At 48.7% G+C, this 24,271-nt stretch overlaps 1 protein-coding gene across 1 annotated transcript; it reads right to left on the bottom strand.

The window, feature by feature from the left end:
* Positions 1-106: 106 nt before the first annotated feature.
* On the bottom strand, positions 107-9,149 carry FAM131B (family with sequence similarity 131 member B). Its single transcript, XM_046668827.1, has 7 exons — positions 8,953-9,149; positions 6,264-6,373; positions 5,887-5,922; positions 5,483-5,576; positions 4,996-5,193; positions 3,357-3,500; positions 107-3,171 (listed from the first exon to the last, which is right to left on the bottom strand). Exons 1-7 carry the CDS (start codon positions 8,978-8,980, stop codon positions 2,699-2,701), a joined length of 1,083 nt encoding a protein of 360 aa, XP_046524783.1. The 5' UTR covers positions 8,981-9,149; the 3' UTR covers positions 107-2,698.
* Positions 9,150-24,271: the final 15,122 nt, after the last annotated feature.

The following is a 24,271-nucleotide window of genomic DNA, read 5'->3' on the forward strand; positions in this document are numbered from 1 at the left end:
CCCCCCACCCAAAGAAAATCATTTAGCAAGAGCATTTTCATTCACAATAATATAAAAACAGCCCTGTTCCAGGACTGCTGTAAAACGTGCTGCACAGCCTTTAACCCCAAAGGAAAAGCAACCCTCCCCCACCCCCCACCAGCCTCTTCCTGCACATGCCCCTCCCCTCCCCCTAAAATAGGCTGTAAGCAAACCCCATGCACCCTGCCCCCAGCACCAGAGAGGCAGCTCCTCCCTCTACAAGAGTCTTAAGAGGGTCCCAGGCCAGCTCCTTGGGTCTTCTCCCTCCAGAGCGGAAGGGGAGCTCCTTGAAAACTGCAGACCCCCCACCTGACCTCTGGTCTGTAGTGATGTGCCGGCACCCAGGGATGCCTAGCCCCCACTCATGTATGAACCCTGCTAGATTCCTTCATGGTTTTAGCCACCTTTCAGCAGAGACTGGTTGCCTTCCTCGGGGAAGGGAGGGAGGAGACAATGCTACTTTAATCTACTTTTCCTAACTCCACAGGGCCCTGAGCAAAAGGAACTGTAATGAATGAACCCACTCACTGGAGTGGATGTCTGCTGTGGTCTGGGGGCAGAATAAGGGACATGAAGGGGATGAAACCAAGAGGAAAAGATGATGCATTGAGAGAGTAGGTGGCACAAGGCGCGGAAACAGGGACCCTGTAGGAGGAGGGAACCGTGAGCATGCAGAACCCCAAGGACCTGAAGCAGGAGTCTAGGGCCAGAGCCAGCAGCCAGCCAGGGCATGGTAGGCCACTTCCCAGAGCTCCTAGACATGGGGTCCTAGTGCCTCCTGAGTCACATGATTAAACACAGGTGGTGTTCTCTCCAGAGAGCTTCAGATTAGGTCAGTGACTCTGCACCCACCGTGCCCACCATGTCTACTCCTGTTTCCTCCAAGAACCAAGCCCAGGCTAGCCATTCTCCCCCTCCCCTGGAAGATATGGGACCCCAGCCTCGGCCGCATTTCAGGAGCACGTGTATATGAAAGTGTGGACTCAAGGAGAGGGCAGGAACAGATGGACAGAAACACCCCAACCCTCAACTTCCTCATTCCAAAGAAATAGAAGTCTGGGCCTGGGGGTGGGGAGTAGTTTGTGGCCAGGGTCTGGGAGAGGGTGACAGCACTCCCTTCCCAGCATTGTGTAAAGTAGTAGGACCCCTGACAGAGTTTGGGTAGGACACAAGGCCTCGGAGCTGGAGCCTTAGACGGGCATGAGGGAAGAGGGCAGGTAGGACGATGACCCTCTCAGCTTCCTTCTCCAACCCAGGTTCTCCCTATGCCAAGGGCTAGGGATGGAGGACCACTGCAGCAGGGAGGGGCAGCGTGCTGGCCAGCTCCACAGCTGCTGCCTCTTCCCTCTGCACCAGTCCCCTGCCGTCAGGATCTATAGAAGTGTTGGGGCTTCACGTACGTGTGCAGAAGCCCCCACCGCAATGGAAACTGGGTCTGAGAGGGCAAGCAGTTTCAGGGGCCTACACCTCACTGCAAACCCATCCTGGAAGGAAGACTACTCTGATCCTCCTCTCTCCTTCTGCAAGAGGCCTGCAAAGGAAAAGGGAGGGAGGATGCCTGGGAGGCCCTCCTGGAGTCCTGGGAGGAGCTGACAAAGGGGCAAAAGGAGCCGAGTGCCCACAATGCTCCTCAGCAAACAACCCACCCAGGCTGGTGCCTCACAGCACCAAACTCCTCCCTCCAGCCCACTCAACCCTGAGTCCCCAAGAAGTTATAAAAATGTAGAAAAGGCAAAGAGAAAAGTGTAAACAGCTCCAGAGAATTAGGGGGGTAGATGGAGGGAGACACAGCCCTCATGCTTCCCCACCTGGCCAGGACACCTGCATTCTGTGTCGCCCCCTCAGGGTCAGGGCTCCCAGAGCAGAGGATGGAAGAAGGCAGAAAAGGGACACAAGAGCTGGAGCAGCCAGCCCCGCTGGGTCCTTCCCAGATCCTTGGGATCCTCCTTTCAGTCATGGGATAGTCAAGGTCCCAGAACAAGTGGCCATGTTTGTTTTGGTCTCATCAGTGACTCTGCGGTCTCTGGGCAGGCCTTGATAGAAAGAATCATGTTTGTGCCCCAGTGCATCCCAGCGGCCATGCCTACCTCCTCTGTGACTCCTGGTCTCAGAAGCCACGTCACCCACTGAGGCAGGCACTCCACCCACTAAGGAGGCATGGCCTTTACATTGCTTCCCCTGTGCCGTTGAGCCACATTCAACAGCCCCTGAGGTCTGTTCCTCTTAGTAGGGATGAGCTGGGGCCACAACCAGAGAAAACAGAGTCAGAAAAAGCAAGAGTGACATGAAGAAAGGAGGCCTTCAGACAGCCACAGTCAGGCTCCTGGAAGACGAAATCAGGGAGTGAAAAACTGAGATCCAGCTGATGGCCACGGGCCGCTCTGTCCTCCTGTCCTCTGATACACACTGGAGCTTCATCATCACAGACCCAGAAGCCCACAGGCAAGCAAAGTTCACAGCCATCTAGTCGCTCAGTCGCTGGACCTGTAGTTTCTATAGCGTAAACCTGGATAAAATCCCATCCTGGCCCTCTAGTTTCCTGGCGAGGACTGGCAGCTCCCGGGTTCCTCGAGGTCTTCTGCCCAGGTTTCAGCCGTACCGCTGGGGGAAGGGAGGGTAGTGTTGCAGCCATGCCCCTCAAGTGGGCATGGAAGGCAGGGCGTGGAGTGGGAGGAAGCTAGTTGTTGGCCTCGCCTTCCTCCTCATCAAAGGACTGCACACCTGAGGATGTGACATCAGACACCTTCCGGCTCAGAGTAGTGGACATCTCGGGGTCTTCTCGTGGGGAAAGTGACTCCAGGTCCCGGCATCCTGCATCCTCTTCCTCCTCGGGGGCCAATGGCCTCTTCTCCTCCTCCGCAGGGCCCCTTGCCAGGTCCACCCCGCCCACCCCTGGAGCCCAGTCAGTGTCTCCCCCCAGCAAAGGTGGAGGCTCCTGAGCAGAGTATCCTGAAGCAAGTTGGGAAGGCCCCATTTCATGCAAGCTAGGCTGTGAGTCATCAAATGCAGGGCCAAGATAGGATCCTGTAGCTGGAGAGGCGATGAGGGACTGGTCGCTTGCTTCCCAGGCATCCGATGACCCCAGACAGTACATGCCCTGGGACACATAGGAGTGAGGCCATCCATCCATGGGGGCTTGAGCGAGGGCATCTGGAAAGAGAATCATGGAAGTCAGTCGGGTCACAGAATATCAAGGGCAGCGACAATTGCCCTTAATATTCTGTACAGAGAATTGAGGGTAAAGCATGGAGGAGGGAGGAGTGTAGGAAAGCTGAGGTGAACAGAGATGAATGGAGTTAGCCTAGATGGGGTTGGATTCTGGAACCATCCCTCACCCTGACTCTCCATCAACTCCTGGTAGTTGTCACTGTAGTTGCAGCCCAATGGCTCCTGAGTGGAATTGACACTCACGTCCTCACCGTCCATGGAAGACCAGGCCATGAGTGTTGCTTCAGAGATGGCAAACTGTTCCATGACGCCTGGGAGAAGAAATGTAGTTAGTACAAAATATCTTCCAGGAACCCTTAGACACATGCATGGGGTAGGGGTACATCAGTGCAGCGCTGTTCAATAGAAATATAATGCAAGCCACTTAACACAATTTTAAATTTTCTAGTAGCCATATTAAAATTAAAAAGAAACAGGTGAAATTAATTTTAATAATGTATCTTATTTAACTCAATATATAGAAAAAATTATCATTTCAATATATAATCCATATAAAATTATTAATGAGATATTTTACATTCTTTTATTCACGTGAAGTCTTTTAAACCCAGTTGATATTTTACACTTACAGCATATCTCCATTCGGACTGGCCACATTTCAAGTTCTCAATAGCCACATGTGGCCAGTGGCTACTGTATTGGACAGCACAGCCTTTGTATATGCCCCGAAACAAGGCAAAATCGTGGGGGACTTCCCAGAAGGTCAGATTTAGGCTTCCTAGGGGAAAGAGTTGGGGGTCTTCTGGTGAGATATCCTAAGGGATTGAAATTAGGGATTTCCAGAAGTTTATCTTTGGAAGTCTTTAGGAATGGCAGTTAGTATTAGGTAGTTGAGGACAGAGGAATCTAGATGGAAGGGCTCAAGATCAACAGAGAATGCCCAAGGGAGCACCATGGGATTGTAGGTCCACAGTGGTATCAAGTTGAAAGTTCAAGGGATTGGAAGAAGAGAGGGAGGATAGAATAGTGGGAATGGGTAGAGTTGGGAGTCCTCGTTCTACTCCAAGCCATGAGTAAGTCGAAGCTTACATTGCTAGCTGCCCTCTACTACCCTCCCACTCGCTGTATATTTGTCTCCTCTTCCCACTGATATTTCTTCTATCACCAACACAAAGATACCTCCCATCTCTCCCAGATCTATCATTCTTCCTAGGTATCTTATAGAGACCTGCCACCAGGGCTTGGCCACCATTGTAAGTTCACTATATGCCTATCTTGTACCTATACTTCTTTCCTAGAATGGACTCTCTTGTCTACACCACCCTGTCCTCACCCAGGCCCCTTCATATTCTAGAAGCTGTCACAAGTAATGAGTCCAGTAAGTGAATCCATAACTGCAATGTGCTGGTGGGCAAAGGCTCAAAAAGACTCCCAAAGCCTTCCTTTCTTTTTCCTCAAGAAACATAAGTAGAAGCAGAGCCTTTCAGAGTCCAAGGTCCCTGCCTTTCTTTCTTGTACTGAGGGGGTCCAGGGTTAGATAGTCCCACCATGTAGGAGAGAGGGCATCTGGGACATGTGGACCCACAATCCCATGTGATTCCCCTCAATTTCTCAGATGATAATAAAAATGTTAGAGGGCATTTATGAGAATTAATAAGTCAAAGTACTTGAAATTAGAACTGATTGGGAAATTAAGTCTTATGGTCATCATATGGTTAGAGTCAATCCTGTCATAGGGGATCAGGATGGAGGGTCAGTCTCTGGGCATCCGAAAATGTGTCTCCTAAGGGTCCAGGGAACAAGTACCTGCCAGGAAACGTGCCTCCTTCTCGCCATCGCTGAGGTCGGAGTAGGCATCTGTATCCCTGCGCACCGCCTCGTGGCTGTGTTGGGGCTGAATGGCTGGTGCCTTCCCCCAGCCTTGCCACTCAATCATGTGGGCCACCCGGCCTTGCCCCATGGCTGTGGGCTTTGTCACATGGTCCTTCATGCTTCTCGAAATCCCTGAGGGGCCAGACATTCCCCACATCCTCCAGAATATCACACAATATCCATTCCAAATCCTTCCCATTATCCACACCCAAGTCCCATGGGACTCCATCCCATCGGGGGGTGGGCACCCCCTAGGACTCTGTATACAAGGGGAAGACTGGAAAAAGTTTCACAGAAAGAGCAAATAGGTCAGGGGAAGGGTGATGAAGGTCATCTTCAGGCCTGAAGGAGTAGGGAGAAGGAGATCAGGAGCCTATAAGCATTCCCCTGTCTGGATGCATCCCCAGGTCAGGAGTCTCACCTGAGAAAGATGACTTGGCCAGGGCCCCAATGCCATAGGCGTTAGAGTTTCGCTTAAGCTTCGGAAGAATGGAAGTGGTGTCCTCCATGGAGAGCTGGGAGAGGGAATGTGGGAAGAGGAGCAGAGGAAGAAGAGGGTATGGGGTGCTTTATATGTGGCGGGTTCATGGTTTCCACAAGGAAGGATCAGAGCTAGGGCAGGTGATAAGGAAACCATTATACCCAGGAGTCCCAAGGAGGCATATCCCCCAAACACCCGTGAAAGTTTAGGGGGAGGCAGAGAATGTGTGGGCTCACAGTGCCTGTTGGAGTCAGGGAGCACTGTGTTCTGTAGATGGCCTATGGGAGAATACAAGGAAGAGAAGTTCGGGTGCTTTGGGGAGGTCTGGGGGCAACTGTACTCACGTTGATGCCGTCCCAGGAGAAATCAGTTCGGGTTTGCTGTGAGGAGAGAGGAAAAGGAGTGGGTATCTCAGGCACTTCCAGGAATGCAAGTAACCCCTCCTTCCTCAGAGGGACTTCCAGAAATGTGTGAAGTAGGGAAGGCTTTCCTGAGATTAACATAGGGAAATAGGATCTCAGCGTGGAACATTTGGCTTGTATTTTGAGGGAAGTGGAGACATGTTGTATAAAAGTGTCAGTCTGAAGGAGTGTTTGGAATGTTGTCTCAGAATTTAGGAAGATCATGAAAGGACCAGGCAGCTAGGAATCTTTGTTTATGACGGTTCCTGGGGTCTTTGAGAGGTCCTTTGGTGAGGGGGCAGCTGAGCAGGAGGCCTCACCTCTGTGGATGGCCGGTGGAGGCTGCTTCCATGCAGTGAGCTGGTGCTGTCCATGTTGATTTGGTCGACATCCTTCAGGCCCTTCCAATCCACTGCAATCACCTCATTCCCTGAAGTGGCCACAGGGTTAGTCGCTCCACCTTCACCTCCAAATGTCCCACCCAAAAGGCCCCTCATTGGTCTCAGAACACTGAGACCACACACTGGGGCATCCCCTCCAGACCCTCCCTTCCCTCCAGCTACCACTCTGTCCTCTGATTGCCCGTTTCCTTTTACATCCCTACTCTCCCCAAATATTTGGTAGGAGAAATCATAATGCTGAGCCAAAATATTCAGTTTGAGCTCAAATAAGAATAGCACACTCAGAAAACGTGTTATATTCCCTTATTTGTTGTTGTTTGAATGGAGGGGTGGTCAGTGGTTGGTTTTAGAGGAAAACAGTTCTTCATTCTGTCCTGAGGAATCTCGGAGGGTTTCTACATGGAAGGACGTGGGAGCTGTGCTTTTCACTTACTATGTTACTACAAATCAGGGCAGAGCTTCTCCAGGTGAGCTCTCTGTGTGCGGGCTTTCTTATGTGTGAGGTGGAAGGACTGCATCTTCCCTAGTGGACCCTCCACGCGAGTTGGTCAATTTGTCTAACAGGAAGGATGTTTGGTGGGAATAGAGGCGGGAGTTGGGTGTGGGAGTTGGGTGTGTCCTCCCAGAAGCGGTGAAAGCAGAGTGAGATGGACTGCTGGGAGACAAGTGATGTATTAAAGGGGAGCAGAGTGGGACAGAGGGAGGAGAGCAGGGCACTATTTAAAATGGGAACTAAGAGAATTGAAATTCAAGTCAAAGAGAAGACAAAAGACAGTGGGAGGGGGTGGACAAAGTTTGAGGGCTGACTGGGAAACCGCAGGGCCAAGGAGGATGATAACTGTGAAGGCGAGGCCAGAGCTGGTTGTGAAGGGAGATTGCTGGGATGAGGCAGGGGGTATCTACTGGGAGGCTTGGGGAAGAACCCGCTGGGTAGTTACAGAGGGATTCAAGCATCAGATGGCTGCTGAACCATCTGACCTTATAGATCCTTTCTACACGTGAAGTTTTATGATTCTGAATTTAGGGTTAGAGGCCCATTCTTGAGAAGGGGAGAACTGAGTGGAGTCTGGGGCATGAGGAGGCATTCAGCGTGCAACAGCCTGGCTTGTGCAAAAGGAAGGGATTGTGGTTAACAGGTCTGAGGGAGGCAGGACCCCTCCAAAGTGGGCCTGCTTTCTTTTGGGGCTACAAGGGAGTGGCGAGATGGATCAGACCAGAGGCTGTGGCTGGGCGGGTAGCGGAAAGATGAACATCTGGGCATAGAGAGCAGCGGCAATGGGGCAGCCAGAGAACAATCTCTGAAGAGAGGAGAGATGGGGAGGGCAGAGTGGGTGAGAGGGGAGGGGGACGTGGCCTTTGTAGAGGAGGGACAGCTGAGTCAGAGCTGTGGGGGGCAGGGAGGGGGAGGGAGACAACCCCGAGAAGAGGTGAAAGCAGAAGAGGAGGGGGGTATCCATGGAAATAAATCGGGTCTCAGAGAAATCAGGCTTCCGGAGAGTGAGTTTGTTTGTAATAATAATACGAATTATTCTCTCAGCCTGAGGTCACTGGGGCGTGTAGGCGGGAGAAATTGGGAGTTGGAATGGGAAAAATTGGGGGGTTTGGGAGAGGGCTGGATTAATTTGTTGAGCTGTGAGAGTGGAGTGACTGCTTGGGGTGGGGGTAAGGGGGCGGTAGCAAGGCAAGGCTGAAGGGAGAAGACGAATTAGGAGGCGCCTCTGCGCCCTTCCCCAGTCAAAGGTAAATAAAGAGCCGGCCCCGCCCCGCCAGCCCCCGCTGACAGGTGCAGTCAGGTCCTGGGGTTCCTTCCCCGGGCCGCTCCACCCTCCTGAGAGCGGGTTCCCGACCCTTCTCGGTCCCTCTAAACCCTTCCCTCCTCCCCGCTCCACCGCTTTTCCCCTCCACCCCAGCTCAGCCCGGCCCCATTCCCTCCGGGCGTGGAACCCGTTCCCCTCCCCAGGCACCAGGCTCAGCCCGCCCCCGCCCCGAAGGGAAAATGCACGTGAACAAAGCAAATCGGGGGAGGCAAGAATGACAGAAAAAGGCAACTGAGAGGGAAAGAGATGGGGGCAAAGCACCCAAGCCAGATGGAGCCTGGCGGGGGGGTGGGGGCTGGAGATTGGGGTACATGCGAAAGATAGTTGGGACTGAGATTGAGGCTGGGGGTTCTTAGAAGGGGGGCTGCTCCAGAAATGGACGGGGGCGAGGAGGCGCTGGGGAAGGCAGAGTGAGGAGGATGGCCTGGAGGCGGAGGGTGAGGGGACTGGAGAGTAGAGGAGAGCGACGGAGGAGAAAAGAGGAGGTTGATGGAGAGATGATGGAGAGAGGGACCGCGCCTGCGGGAGGGCGATGGAAGGAAGCTGGAGGGAGATGGAGAGAACGAATCGAGCCAGAGGGATGCAAGCCCTGGAGGAGCGAGGGGAGAGCGGGGAGAAGAGAGGAATGTAAGGACCGCGAGGGCAAGGAGGGAAAGTGAGGGAGCGAAGCCGGGCAGGGCGGGCGCCGAGAGAGGTCCCCAGAGGGACGCGGAGAGAGATGGGGGAGGGGGTCGGAGGACCCGACCGGGACGAGCCTACCCTCGCCCGCCCCCGCCCGCCGCGGTACCCACCCACGGTCCGGGAGCCGATGCAGCCCATGGCTCCGGGGCCTCCGGGGCCGGGCCCTTAGCGCCGTGGGGCGGGCGCTGGGGGGAGCACCAGGAGCCGCGCCGCCGCCCCAACTGCTCTGCAGCGCCGCGGCTGTCTCCGCTCGGCTCCGCTCCCCCCTCCTCTCTCCATCCCTCCCCACGGCAGCCTCCGTCGCCGCCGCCGCCGCCGCCGCCTGGCTCCCCCGCCCCGGCTCGGCTCGCGGCCGGGGAGGGGGCGGCCCGGGGATTGGCTGCGCCCGGCACCTCCCCGCCCCTGCCCCCGATCCGGCCGCCCCGCTCCCGGAGCACCGCGCGGCGCTCCCCCGGGGGCCGGGCTGGCGGCGGGGCCTCTCGGCTCGCCTCCTCCTGCCCATCCCCAGCCCCACGCGGGGGCTCCTGGCCGCGTCCCCGCTGGGCTCGCGCCCGGGGGCTGTGGAGACCTGGAGAATGCCCGCCTTGGGTCTCAGGAGCCTGGTAAAGAACCTCGGGCCCACCGTTCGGTTCTGGGTGATTGATTTTGAGGGTCAGGGTTGGGGATGCCCAAAGAGAAAGTGGGGTAGGGGTGAGAAGAACGCCAGGATGAAGGGCTTTGGCCGCCAAATCCCGCAAACACTTGTTTTCTTCCCGGGGCTGCATCTGGGACACAGCGGGAGCGTGATTGGGTGCAGCTTCGGCTGCTCTGCGCTTCCTGCGCGCTGTCTTGTCCACCAAACAGATCGCGAAGTCTTTGCAAGTGGATCGTGTATTAGACTTCCCTGTGCTCGGCGCTCCCTGGAAATTCGGGGGTGGGTGTGGGGATGGTGCAGATAATCTAACTCCAAGCCTGATTGGGGATAGCGGAGCAGAATGAAGGGAATTTAATCCCACCTAGGGTGAAATAAAAATGTCAGGAACTGGGGGCTGTCTAGAAGACACAGTTTTAAATCCAATTTGACTTTTCTGAGCCTTGGTCTTCTCTGACAAATGAAAGCATGGATGTCACAAAGCAGTCAAGAGAGGGGAGGATTGCCCTCTGGCTAATGGGACCGTGTCTGGTAGGTACCAAGGGCCTCCTGGGTAAAAGAGTGAGAGAGAGAGATCAAAGTTGCAAGGGTCAAGTGGGCATCATAGTTACAGCAGGCAAGAAGTAGAGTCCAGAAAAGTCCCATGAGAAAACTCAAGGAGACTTTTGTTCACGCAGCACCCAGGAGACCCAGAGTGTCAGCAAGCAGACCCCTTAACGCCACTGAACAGATTAGCAAATGCTAATCCAGGGTCTGTTTGCTCCCCACCTGCTTTTATGTTCCTCTTGAGGTTGGACAGGGAGCAGGGCAGTGGTCCAGGGAGCCCTGATGTGGGCATGTAACAGGGAGACAGACCAAATCTTATGGATGCAATTTTTTAACCTTTAGCTTACGAATGGGGAACCACACTTTATGGTGATAAATGCTACATTCTATGGAATCCCAGAGGGGAGAAACGGGAGAAGATGCTAATAATCTAATTGCAGATCTGGGAGATTGGATTATGGAGAGAGAACTGATTTTTGATTTCTGTGCATGAAGAAATAAACCAAATCTACGTCTATAAAACCATGAGAGAGAAGAGAGAACAGTCAGTTGTAGGTCTGCTTAGAATTTAATTGCCCCATAAATTGGTGGCATGATCTGATACCTTCTTTTGACAGTGCAGAGAATTACAAAGTATTTTTTTCCCATACCTACAATTGTTAGTTATACAAAAGAAGTATCAAATGGTTTCTGCCCTCCTGGAGTATATTGTCTGGCTGCAAAGGAAAGAAAGTGGAAAGATGGTAAAAAAGAAAAAGAGAAGAAGAAACAACCTCCATTACTATAGCAGTGCCACCTAAACTCCTAGCGTTTGAGAAGAGAAATCATTGACAGGAATCTCCAGGTCAGGAGAAAATGGGCCGAGTGGCCAGCTCTGCCCACATCTTCCCACCTGCAACAGCTCTTCCCTCCGGGTGCTCTCTGATTCCACAGCTTCCACTGTTACTCTGGTCCAAATGTGGCTATAAACCTCTCCCTAGGTCCCCTTGACACAGCTGTATAAGGCTGGATTTATCCAAATGAGTTAAGTCAAGACAAGGGGTTCCAGGTCTTGAAGACTCAGTCCCATCCCACATTCTCTTTTCAAGGTATTTCCTGCACTTGAGAATAGTAGAATATCATAGCACAATGCTGGCCTGCTTCCTTCCTGGCTCTTATACAGGATCCTCTTACTTCTTACTAGTTAGAGGCATTCTCTCAGTCTCTTTGCCATCTTCTGAGACAAGGTCAAAGACTCCAGTTCTGGTATGAACGGGAGCAACCTTTCTGGAGGACAATCTGACAGCACTGATCAAAAGATCTTTAAAATATGCATTGCTGTTGTTGTTGTTACTAAATTGTGACACAGCTATTCCATTTATAGAAATATTCTAAGGAAATAAAAATAGAATGTGGACAAAGATTTGGTCTACAGCGTTCATCAGAGCACTATTTACATAATCATGAAAGATTGTACACAATGCACATGTTCAAACCTGGGGATTAATTAAATAAATTATGGTATATGCTTATAATACAATACTATGCAGCCATCAGTAATATTTTATAACTGTATTTGTTGACAGGAAATTATTCATGATATATTGTGACATTATAAAAAAGCAGGCTATAATATAAGAATTACAGATTATCATTTTTTTGTTTAAAAATCACACATACACATTCTTTTCCTGCCTTTTGTCATGCTTGCCACCCCAAGTAATTTATGGGATTCCTTGAGGAAAGCCTATGTTTTACAAATGTCCAACCCCACTCATTGGTTACACTTTGGCCCTCAGTGAAATCATAATATTAACCAGTCCATTTCCAAAGTCTAAAAATATAGGACTTTGGCGGAATGCCCCAGGATGGTGCTCACACTTCCTAACTGGCCCCCTTTGGGACACAACCCCAAGGTGAAATTATGCTTCCATCCTCTCTGTGGTTGCTGCTTCATGCTCCTACTCTCCTGTGGATAACTCATGGACGGAAGGAACAAGCCAAGTTCAGAGACAGTACTGTCTAAAACAGGGACTCTTGTCCCAAGATCCATGGAAGGAATCCAAAGTCCATAACCTTGGATGGGAAAGCTTACATCTTCAAGTTCACTAACTTGTAACTGAAATTCCCCACGTACTTCAGTTACGCACGTAGGCAGCAAACCACAGTAGTATTAGAGGAGTTGTGCTGTGTCTTTATCCCCCATAAAAATCGTAGATGTTTCTATTATACAACAGATGATGTAGATTTCTTACAGCATCCTTTATGTTCATCACCACTTTGAAATAATAGTAGTAGTGAACTTGACTCTACATTTTCTTATTTAATGCTTTTATAAAGAAGCAGATATATTACTATATCACAATTTCATAATAATGGTGCTTTTATATAATTAGTTCCCTTTGCAATCCTATGTATTTTATTTTATGCATTTAGTGTAATTCTGACAGGGAAACCATGGATTTTCCAGATTGACAAGGGTCCAGGGCACAAAAAAGTTTAAGAACCCCTAGACTCTAAATACATATTTGGTGGTCAGGGAGAGTTCTCTAATTATTCAGGAGCTTAATAATCCTGTTAATAGTAGCAACTTGAATGACCAAGCAAGACAGTTAACATTCCATTTGGAAGCCTGAGTCCCCAAGAACAAAGATATTTCCCTTTTATCTGCAGAACTGAAAAAGCCGCACCAAAGCTTCACGCCTGCCCCCAACAAATGGAGATGCAGCCCTAAAGCACAAGGGCTTACTAAAGTATTTCTTTTGTTTTAATGGGAGACATTAGATCACAGTTAAGGGCCTATGAAAAGATCCAACTGAGAGGGAGAGATTCAAAGTATAGGAGAGAGGAAGATCAATGGACACTGAGTGTAAATTCCTATGGCAGCCCCAAGGGATGGGAGCAAAGCTCAGGGAGAGGGATTAATGGAGCTGAAATGGAGGCCCCAGCTCCTCTATTCTAGCAGAAGGAAAGATGGGGCAGATGCCAGCATATCGCATGTTTGGTGTCGGGAAGACGAGGGATCCCTGTCTGATGGCATCTATTTTCTCTGAGGAGTAGGAGGTGAGATCATCTACTAAGAGCCTGGGAGTGGGGGAGATAGAGAATAAAATAATAATAAATAATACACAAATATCACTTTAAAATTGACAGAGTTTGCAGTCTCTTCTTACAACAACCCACTAAGGAGGTTGTTATCTTTGCATTGCAGCTGAGAAAACCAGGAGTAGAGGCCAATTCACTTTCATTTCCCCGATTACCCAGCTGGAAAGAGAAGGAGCTGGAGCTTAAACTCAGCCCGTCAGGTGGAAATTCATCCTGGATGCTGTAGGAAAAGTTTTATGTATGTGTTTGTTCATTTGCTTTTTAAATAATTAGAGTTACTTGGTTCAGGAAATTTTATTTGAAAATTTTGAAGTGGAAAAGCAACGATCTTTCCTCAGGGTGACTAGCAGCCCTGCTATAGGTCTTTGGTGCTGTCACAAAGCACTGATGACAGGAGCATCTCAGTTCCTACTGTCAAAGTCTATGTATTGTATCAGAGTCTCTGTGTCTCATGGAGACAAGGAGGTGAGTCAGGCCTCCCCCAAGTTTCATCAGCTTTGGGGCAGCTCTTAGTAGCTCACAGGAGGCCCCAGAAGTGGGTGTGCTGATACTGGAGAACTTGGTAAAGGGCTGGAGCAGATTGTTTGGCAAGGCATACCTGAAATAGCATGGCCGGCTGGGTGGAAATCAGAAGAGTCTAAGAATGAGTGGTGATGGAGGTCTGTACTCCTTTAAACAGGAATAATTTCCTTAATACTCAGTGAAAAGGAAGACAAGGAACGGGGTTTGGGGGTTAGGATGCTGACACATAGGGGAGACTCAGAGCTAAGTCATGGATGGGTGGGGATGTTGATAGTGTGTAAATTTTATTTCCACAAAGTAGGAAGTGGCCATGGAATCTGTGCTGGTGGTGTGTGGAGTTCTCTTCCCCACCCCACCCTGCCTCCAGGTGGATTCCAGAGTAATCAATAGTGAGGATCCTGGCCTTTGTGCTCCGCAGGGTGTTTCCGGGCAGGGCAAGTTTCTTGAGGAAGGAAAGACATCTCCAGGAAGCTGGTTATACATGATGACACTTCCCATAGCAGAAGTTCTCTGGTTTCAGTGTTGGTGGTGGGGACAAAAAGGCCTCATATGACCAATGCCTGATCTGTTGGACCCTGAGGAAGGTAAAACCTTTTAGACTAGCATGGGTCATTGCTCATTTGACTTTTAGATGAAGTTTGAAACCTTTGCAAAATAGTAGGGATCTAAGGTGAGCTCATTCCAATGGGTAGTGAGATAAGGAAGCTTGGCAGCATGGTGGCAATCCCCTCCCACTCTGCCCCTCCCTCCCATCATGGTGCAATCCCCAGAGACCCACCTCCATGCAGGTCAGCATCACTGAATCCACATTAGCAGGATCCTGTGGCTCCATTCAGCAGAGGAGAGTGCTCACACAAATGTTTCCCTGGTGACCCGAATAGAGTTTATTCTTTAGATTATCAGGGGTATGCATTTATCCTGTCCTTTCTTTGAGAAGCAGCCCTGCGGCAAAGCCTAGAAGAGAATCACTTCAGATTTGGGGGTTCCATCCAAACATTCTGATGAGAAAGACCAGGCCAGGTGTTCTGGGTTAATGGGATCCTACATCCCTCTCAGAGAAGGGGAGTGTTTGGTCCAGAGGGCCTGGAACAATGTCAGTGCTTTACTGCAGCTTCCCAGTCAGGCCCCAAATCATAGTCAGGGCCTTGGGGTACCATCATCATGTCCAGGTCACAGGCAGCTGCAGACCTGGCAGGATGCCGGGACCAAGGAGGCAGGCCCGGAGTCTGGGCAGCCATGAGTCAGAAGCCAGGTGAGCAATAAAAGATAGAGTTCATCAATCCCAGGGAGCTGGACCAGATGGAATCTTCAGAGGCCAAGCAAGTCCTCGGCATTCACAAATCTCAGAGCCACTGACAGGGAAAGGAAAGAATTAATCACCGGGCAGTTGCTTCTCCCAGCCTCAATGACCCTACCTGCCAACGTCATACTCCTCCCACCAGGAGGGCCAGTGAGAACCTAGAATTGGAAGGCTTGTCCCTGAGCATGGACAGCTGCCTGGCTAATATTTATGAACTCAGGGGAGAGGAGCAGCTGGTGTCAAATCATGCCTCTGGAGCCTTCCTGTCTCCCCTGTTGGCATCCCTGAGCCCCCACCCTTATGCCCAGCTCGTCCAGGAAAGATACTGTGCGTAAGCTTACAAGGCATCATCCCCTAGTCCTGCCTCTGAATCACACCCTGGTGGCTGATGCTTCCTTACTTCCAGACTTCTCTGTCACCAGCTGACAGCTGACAGCCCACCTCTCGGATTCCTGAATATACCCTCATTCTGGGTTCCCCAACACCATGCCTTCCCTAGCTTTTGGGATATCCTGCAACCTCAGCTTGGATTCCTCCTGCAAGTGCTTTCTTGAATGAGGATCTGTTTTTGCTGCAAAGTCTGACTTTGAACCTTTTGCCTGGAACCTTTTGTTCTTTCCTGCAACTGATCCTAATTCTTTTTTTTAAGATTGGCCCTGAGCTAACATCTGTTGTCAATCTTTTTATTATTATTATTATTATTATTCTCCCCAAAGCCCCCCAGTACACAGTTGTATATTCTAGTTGTCGGTCCTTCTAGTTCTGCTATGTGGGATGCCACCTCAGCATGGCTTGATGAGTGGTGCTAGGTCCACACCCAGGATCCGAATCAGCAAAACCCTGGGCCACCAAAGTGCAGTGTGCAAACCCAACCACTTGGCCATGGGGTGGGTCCCCTGGTCCTGATTCTAAATGGTATGTTTAATACATAATGGGTCGGTGTAGCACCAGGTCTCAGCCCCTTCCAGTCTGCCACCTCCTTCTCTAAGCAAGCTGCCCAGGTCCAGAGAGGACAGCGGAGGCATTTTCCTGACAGTGAAGGAGCAGTGGATATGCAGGGCATTAAGTACAGATCCTTGAGGTTACAACTGGATGAGACCTTAGAAATCAAGTCTGTTGCTGTACTTTCAAAGACAAGGGAACATTGGTCTCTCCGATTTTTACAGTCGTACAACTAGTAAGTGGCTGAACTGTGACCAAAATTCAAATCCTCTAAGTCTTTTCTAGCAATCTCTTCCCTATCCTATGAGGCCTCCCTAAATCTAGGTTAGATTACTTTTCTGATTTTTATTGCAACACTAAACACTCCTGAAACATGCTCAGTCCTCATGCTCCTTTCATTCATGTAGATGGATCAACTCCTTTTGGATAAAATGAGGTGAAAACATTGTTGTAAGAGGGTAGATTCCATCTTAAGGGTTCTTACTGCAATAAAATTAAACAGAAAAGAAAAGAACATATTGTCTTAACTTGGGTGTTCCAGAGCTAACTGTTCTCTTGTTCTTTGTGTTTAAGAATGGGCGTGTGATCCTTGAGTGTATGTTCAGGTCATTGTTTGGTTAAGGTTTTTTCATGGTGATAAGCTGAGAGGGGAAAAGATTTTACTCTCCTGAGTGGTGGTGAGGGTGGGCGTCCACTTGAGGGCTGTTCATTCACTGAGTCAGTCATGATTGTCCTGACAATGGGCAGTGGACCCACCCAGACGGGAAAGTCCAAAAGAGACTGGAAACTTTGAACTCCAGGTCGTGGGTATGTGTTTCTCTCAAGTAATATGTACCCATTTTAGAAAAATTTAAAAATGCAGACAAGCAAAAAGAAGAAAATCAGTCATCACCCTATTTCTTACACTATTAACATTTTACACATTTCCTTTCAAACTTCTTTGTACATGTACATGTGATGAGGTGGCTAATGGTAGGATAGTTGAGTTCTATTACTGATGGTGGAAAATTGTGTTGAGGGAGGGAGTGGAAGCAATTTCTGCATTCTAAGGTGGGAGCTGGAATTTGCCACTTGATCTTTCTCTCCCTGTATCTCTCTAGTTTCCTTCACAGCCAAAGTTCTTGAAAGAGCTGCCAACATTCATCTTCATTTCCTCACCTCCATTTAGTCCTCATCCCACTCCAATCTGGCATCTTCACTTTACTGAAACAGCTCACACAGGGATCTCCCATATCCTTCACGTCAGTAGGTTTTGTTGGTTTCTAATCTTAGCCTGACACATCAGGAGCATTCCACACTGTTGACCACTCCCTTGCTCCTGAACACTCTTTCCTGGTTTTCCTCCTGCCTTTCTGGCTGCTCCTTCTCTACCTTCTTTGCTAGTTCATTTCATTCATTCATTCCATGTTACCAGTATTTACTGAGTACCTACTCTATGTCAGTGTGTTCTAGGTGCTAGGGGCTGAAACTCACGCCTTCATGAGTTTTACAGTCTAGTGAGAAGTAGTAGGGAGGAGACAGCAATAATTAATTTAAGTAAGTGATATAATTTTTTTGGTGTCAAAACCCAGGGCCAAATTATGTAATATATTTAAAGTGATAAATGCTATGAAGAAAAATGAAGGAAAAGAAGATAATAAATAAAGGGTGTTGGTATATGTAGTTTTAAATAGGATGGTCAGGGATGGCCTCACTAAGAAGGCAGTGTTTGAGGAAAGATATGAAAGACACAATAGAGTGATCCATGCAGAAGTCTAGGGAAGAGCCCCTCAGGCAGAGAAACAGCAAGTGCAAGTTCTGAGATAGGAATGTGCCTTGCACGTTGGAGGGACAGCCAGGAGGCCAGTGTGGATGGAGCAGAATGAGCCATAGCAGATGAACCCAGGGAGTGTGTGAGACTCATTGGGGCAGAGCCTTATACTCTGCTGTCAGAACTTTGGTTTTCATTAGCAGTGAAATGGGAAAGGAGAATTTTGTTCAGAATAACATGATCTGAAATAAGATGAAAGGATAACATTGGCTGCTATATTGAGAGTAGATTGTAGAGTGGAAGGATATTGCAGTAAGTCAGGAGAGATGATGGAGGTTCTGACCAAGAAGGTAGTGGCAGAGATTCTGGAAATGTTTTGACAACAATCACCAGGATTTGATGGATTTGGAGTGCCAAAGAAAGAGAAATGTCAGACGACTCCAAAATTTTTTGCCTGAGCCAAATAATGGAGTTTCTACTAGTTGACATGAAGGTGATTATGGGTAGAACATGTTTTGGGGTGAAAGAGTGGAATTAAATTTTGGAGATATTCAATTTGAAATGTCTATTAGATAATCAAGTGGGAATTATGAGTAAGAGGTTGGATATATATGTTGTTAGGTCAGAGGAAAGGTCCAAGATAGAGATATAAATTTAGGGATCATTAACATATAGATGGCATATAAAGGCTTGAAACTGGGTATGGTCATCAGGAAGAGAGTATAGACAGAGGCGAAGAGGTCAAAGGACTCAATCCTGGAGCACCCGAACATTTAGAGGCTGAGCAGATAAGCTGAAGCCAAACAAAGAGACTGAGATGTATGACCCAGTGAGGTTGGAGGGAAAGTAGGAAAATGTGATGTGTGGAGAGTGAAGTAACAAATGTTTCACAAAGAAGAGAGTAAACAACTGAATCAAATACAGCTGATATGTCAAGAAAAGTGGGAACTGAAAGTTGTCCATTGAACTTAGCAATATGGAGGTCATTGCTCATCTTGAGAGGAGTTATTTTGGTGAAGCAGTGAGGGTAAAAGATGATTGGAGCAAGTTAAGAGAAAACAGGAGAAGAGAAATTAGAGATAGCAAGTAAAGAAAACTTAAGGAGCTTTGCTGCAGACTTGAGCAGAGAAATGGAATGGTAGCTGAAGGGGAAAACGAGGTTAATTATTATTTTTTTTGCTGGGAAAGATTCACCCTAAGCTAACATCTGTTGCCAATCTTCCTTTCTCTCTCTCCTTTGTTTGTCCCCTCCTGAAAGCCCCAGTACATAGTTGTATATTCTGCTTGTAAGTCCTTCTGGTTCTTCTGTGTGAGCTGCTGCCACAGGATGGCTACTGACAGACGAGTGCGGTGGTTTGGCACGTGGGAACTGGGCTCAGGCTGCCAAAGTGGAGCACACTGAACTTTAACCACTAGGCCATCAGGGCTGGCTCTAATTATCCTTTTTAAGTTGAGGCAAACACTAGCATATCTGTATACTGACGAGAATGATCTAGTAGAGAGGGAAAAACTGAAATTCAAGAGAGTGCATTAAATGCTGGAGTAACATCCTGGAGCAGGTGAGAACAGAATCTAGTGCAAGAGTGGTGGAGATGGTTTTAAATAGGACCATGGGTAGTTCATTATAGTAAGAGGAAGGAAGGGAGCGGGCAGGAATGCAGACTCAGGTGGGAGGGTGGGTGTAGGGGGAACCCAGGCAAGGTGTTTTCAGTTTCTTCAATTTTCTCAGTGCAAGAGGAAGCAAGGTCATTGGCTGTGTGTGAGGATGGGGAAGGAGAAGTTGAAGAGAGAGGAAAAGGTCTAGAAGTCTTCCAAAAGAGTGGGAGAGTGAAGAGGCAGGAGGCATTGGCATGCTCACCAGGAAGTAGAATTGCTGGCTGGCACTTGAAGCTCCTTGTCATGAATTATAAAATGCAACAGATCAGAAGGACAGAAACAAACAGAAGGACTGTTTTCCTCCAGCCCCCTGAGCTGCCTGGGTGCAGGTGTGGGGTTGGTAGAGTTGGACTGAACCCAGGTGTGGGTTTTGCCCAGTGAGTAGCACAGAGTGAGAGAGAGGCAGAAGGGAGCTGAGAGCACATACAAGGGAGCGACTCTCATGATTGCCCAAGGCATTTAAACTGGGTAAGGAGGGCATGTTGGGGGGGAAGGCAGAGAGAAAAGCCAACACGAATTGTAGGTCCCAGTGGGTCCACGGATTGTGAAGGTTAAAGTAAAAGAAAGGAGTTAGCTGGAAAGACAGAAGGAGCTGGTTGGAGAGAGGGTCACCTAAAATTGAGACTGCGAAGGAGTGGCACAAGGTCTCTCTAGAGCTGGATGGTCCAGTGCAGTAGCCGCTAGCAATCTGTGACCACTGAGCACCAGAAATGAGACTAGTCTGAACAGAGATGTGCTATAAGGATAAAATACAAACCAATTCCCAAAACTTAGTACCAAAACCAAAAAAGAATATATTTCATTAATAATTTAAAAAATATTGATTACATGTTGAGATGGTAATATTTTGGATACAGTAGGTTAAAGTATATTATTAAAATTACTGTCACTTGTTTCTTTTTTAGTTTCTTTTTAAGTTACATATGTGGCTCACATCATATCTCTACTGGTCAGTGTTGGTTTAGGGTGTTACCAGGGAGATAGTGGTTGGGGTAGAATAAAGTCATGGGAGGAGAGAAGTTCAAGGAACAGAGAGGCAGGGGGAAGGATCATCAATGTGGTATTGAAATCACATTAATATTAATAGCAAAGTCATTTTGGGGAGAGTGCCATGGGGCTAGGACATAACAATGTTCGAGAAATGAGGATGAGTGACCCAGGGCAGTAGATGTCTGTACAAGGACGGGCAGTAGGTGTATGAACTCCAGAGGGCACCCCTGACTGTTTTTTTTGTTTTGTCTTTTTTTTTTTTTTAAGATTTTACTTTTCCTTTTTCTCCCCAAAGCCCCGGGGTACATAGTTGTGTATTTTTAGTTGTGGGTCCTTCTAGCTGTGGCATGTGGGATGCAGCCTCAATATGGCTTGATGAGCGGTGCCATGTCCGCACCCAGGATCCGAACCGGCGAAACCCTGGGCCACTGAAGCGGAGCGTGCGAACTTAACCACTCGGCCATGGGCCCCGCCCCACCCACCCACCCCGACTGGTTTTAAGAGTTGGGCAGGAGAGCGAGATGTGGGGTGAGCTGGGAATCTGGGGCTTCTTATGGTGACTGACATATCGGGGTTAAAGGACTTAATGCAATTAGTTCTGGTGGTCTCCAGGCAAAGCAGATGGAGGCGAGGTGGTGAGTGCAGGTGGATTCAGGGGAGGAGGTGTCCTTTCTTCACTCCTGGTGGGGAGAGTCACGCCTCCCTCTTTCACCTGTCCATCCAATGCTGTAATCATCAAAGCCCATCCTAGGCCCTCTCAACTTCTCATGCAATACTCACTAGGGGATTTTTTTAGCCAATAACAGCTTAAAATTACTACTTGGAAGCAGATGCCTCATAAATGTGTGTCTTCAGCATGGTTCTCTCTGCTCTGCTCTGGACCTGGATATCCCACCGCTTACCATACACCGTCTCCTTCTCTGCATGTCCAGAACGAAACACACAGTCTTACTCCCAGACCTGCACCTCTCTGCAGAGGGCACAGCACTCCTGGGAGGTAGCAGCCAGAAGCTGGGCTGGGTCGACGCTGTCTCTTTCTCCCCCGCCGCCCAACATCCCCACCTCAAATTCAGTCCATCATTAGGTTCTGTGGATGATTTCATGTCCTAAATAGCTCTCTAATCTATCCACTTGTGTCCATCACCACAAACCCCCCTTTGGACCTAGAACCCTACAATAGCCTCCTAACTGGTCTGTCCATGTCCGTACTGGACCCTCCTGTTATGCTCAGCATTGCCCTGATGGTGACATTTTCAAAATTCCCGAGTCTTTTCATGCCATTCTTTTCAACCTAAAATTCTGCAGTGGCTCCCCACTGCTCTCAGGACAAAGTGGGAACTCTTTACCACAGTCTGCATGTCTGCACAGCCCACGCCGGCACCTCACTCTCAGATACCTGGGCCAAGCCTGCCTTCCCTCGGTGCTCACATGGCTGTGTCATAGCCATTGCAGGGCTTTGCGCCTGCTGCTCCCTCTGCATGGAATGCTTTCCCCTCCCACTTTGCCTAGTCAACTCCTCCTTATGTTTCAGATCTCAGCATGGACATCCATCCTTTCCTTGAGCTCCCCGACCAGGTCCCATCGAATTACATGCTCTATCACATGCATCCTATAGCTTTCTCTGGAGCTCCTTGTACCAGTTGCAGTTTTACATTTGTTTGTGATTACTTGATTAATATTTATCTCCCCTAGTAGACTCCTCAAAGGTATAGGCCCTCCAGGAGGGGTGGGATCATGTCTGTTTTTGCTGAATATAATATCCCCAGCACCTAACAAAGTGTCCTGCCCATAGTCAGTGCTCAATAAATAATTGTTAAATAAACAAATGAATGATTCAAGATGATTCAAAAGTCCTTAAGCTTTACGAAACATAGGGCCTCCCTTGATCTGAGATTTCCATGGTTCTGGAACTCAATTTCAGACAGCAAATGTATATAAGGCTGTGGCTTGGTGGCAGGCACTGAGCTGGGCCTCCTATGCTAGGCTACTGCTGAGCATACACTGATAACTTGCTGGAACTGGGCAGATTACTCTGTGGCATAAGTGGCCTCTGGTAGCATCTCACACTTGGGTGCAAAGGCCTATCTCCCAGCTTGCTCAAGCATGTTGAGAAGTCTATGTGGGAAAACGTCTCCTGTTCTGGCTGGATCCCCTTCCCTCTTTCTGAGACTGAGCGTCCATTTGCCACATTCATGGTATCTCTGGATGGCAGGTAAAGAACAACAACCCGGGTGGCAGGAAGGGCAGCCTGAGGAAGCATGAGCAAGCTCTGAGGGTTTGCTCAGGATCACCCTCTTCCTGAGTCAGGTTAGCCTGGTGGGCTTCATCATATTAGATGCACCTTATTAAAGGGAGTGGAGGTGGCAGGAGTCACTAGAGAAACCTAAATACCTCTCACTTCAAGCAAGCTAGGTTATCTGTCTATATTTAACCCCCCACTGCCCAAAATGTTTACTCACTATAGTGACTTAGTTGGCTATTTGCAGTGACAAACACTCAGCTTCTAGGCTAAGTGCTCTCAGATATGGCTTCCTCTGGGTTCAGGGAGAAGGAAGGCAGCAGATGCTCCACTAGCGGCTGCCTTGGTGCCAGCAACCTGCCTGTGCTGCTGTTGGTGCCCTGGGTCTCTTTTCCTGTCTGCCCTTCCCAGCTCCCTCGGCTGCTGACTCTTTGCCATCTGACCATCTGCCTTGCTCTGCCCCCACAACCAGCACACATTTCTACCTTGCTGACACCTGCAGTGCCTTTGGGTGCCCATCTGGTTCAAACCTTGGGATGTATGGACCCCTGCCTTCTGCTCCTCTCTGCTCCCTAGATGCCCAATGCAGGCTCTGCTCACTGCTGCTTTGGACCTGGTGGGATAATAATCATGAGGTTTAAATGGCGAGAAGGCCACCCAGCTACTGTAAGTAGGGTAGCCACACCAGGCAAGCACTATTGGGTGGGTGAAGACTTTTTTCTAATATTAAGACTTTACCTTATTATACTAAAATACCTACTTAATTGTTTTTTTCTCTAGCTGGAGAGTTTCTTGAAGACAAGAATTGGGTTTATTTATGTTTATATCCAGAGTACCTGGAATATAGAAGATATTGGTAAATATTGGTTGAACTGAGGTTGGGGAATGGAAGAGAAAAGTGCACAAAGCGTGATGTTCTGATGTCAGCCTACTGGGCTGATCCTAGAAGAAAGGAAGAAAAAGAGGGCATTTGTGGTTGTCAGTCCATCCCTTCCGTTGGGGGTGGCATCAGAGCAGGGTAGGAACCTGCTCTTCCTTGGTTTTGCCACAAAATTCCCTGGGTCTTTCTAAGCGCTTCACCGGCCCCCACTCCCATTCCCACCCACCTCCTCCATTGTGTCTGCAGTCCCACCACCGAGAGATTCTTTTGCAGTGACAAGCAAATGCAAGTGGGACTAGGAGAGGGGTAAATTTGGGAGGAAGTGGGAAAGCTGCAGACCGTGTGCACGCAGTACTCGGTGCAAGAAAACACTCTGATATATGGAAAAAGAGATGATGCTTCCATCATTTCTCTACTTTCTGTTCCTTTTTAAAAAATTATAAAGTAACACATGTTCATGGAGAAAAAGACAACAGTTATAAAAGTCTTCTGCTTTCCCCTAATTCTATACTGTACACCAACCACTGCTAACAATTCTTTGAGAAACCTTCTGGAAATGTTCTACTATACAAAAGCATATATATATATATAATGTATATGTATTATATATAATATAATTATATTTAATATATAGCATATATATTTAATATATTTAAATATAAAATATATATAATATAAAAAATATCTATAAAAGTTACATATACAAAACATGTGTCTGTATATCTACACATGCAAATGGCCAGATAGAATTTGATGGCCCCATGTGATGGAAAAAGAAAATGGTGGCTCAAGGACTTAAAGTGGGGGATGGAGTTGGAGGCTGACCCGAAGAGGTTGTTGATTCACCAGGCTGAAGCACCTGAAGGGAAGAAAGGATGGACTGCAAGGA

This window comes from Equus quagga, chromosome 8 (assembly GCF_021613505.1).
Source record: "Equus quagga isolate Etosha38 chromosome 8, UCLA_HA_Equagga_1.0, whole genome shotgun sequence".
Taxonomy (NCBI): domain Eukaryota; kingdom Metazoa; phylum Chordata; class Mammalia; order Perissodactyla; family Equidae; genus Equus; species Equus quagga.

Bases quoted from the DNA above. Each gene is read 5' to 3' on its own strand.
- FAM131B (XM_046668827.1), bottom strand. From the start codon at position 8,980: ATGGGCTGCATCGGCTCCCGGACCGTGG. The intron at 5,923-6,263 runs GTGAGGCCTCCT...CTCTCCTCACAG, and splicing joins TCCACCGGCCATCCACAGAG to CAAACCCGAACTGATTTCTC. The intron at 5,577-5,886 runs GTGAGTACAGTT...TCCCTCTCCCAG, and splicing joins TCTCCTGGGACGGCATCAAC to CTCTCCATGGAGGACACCAC.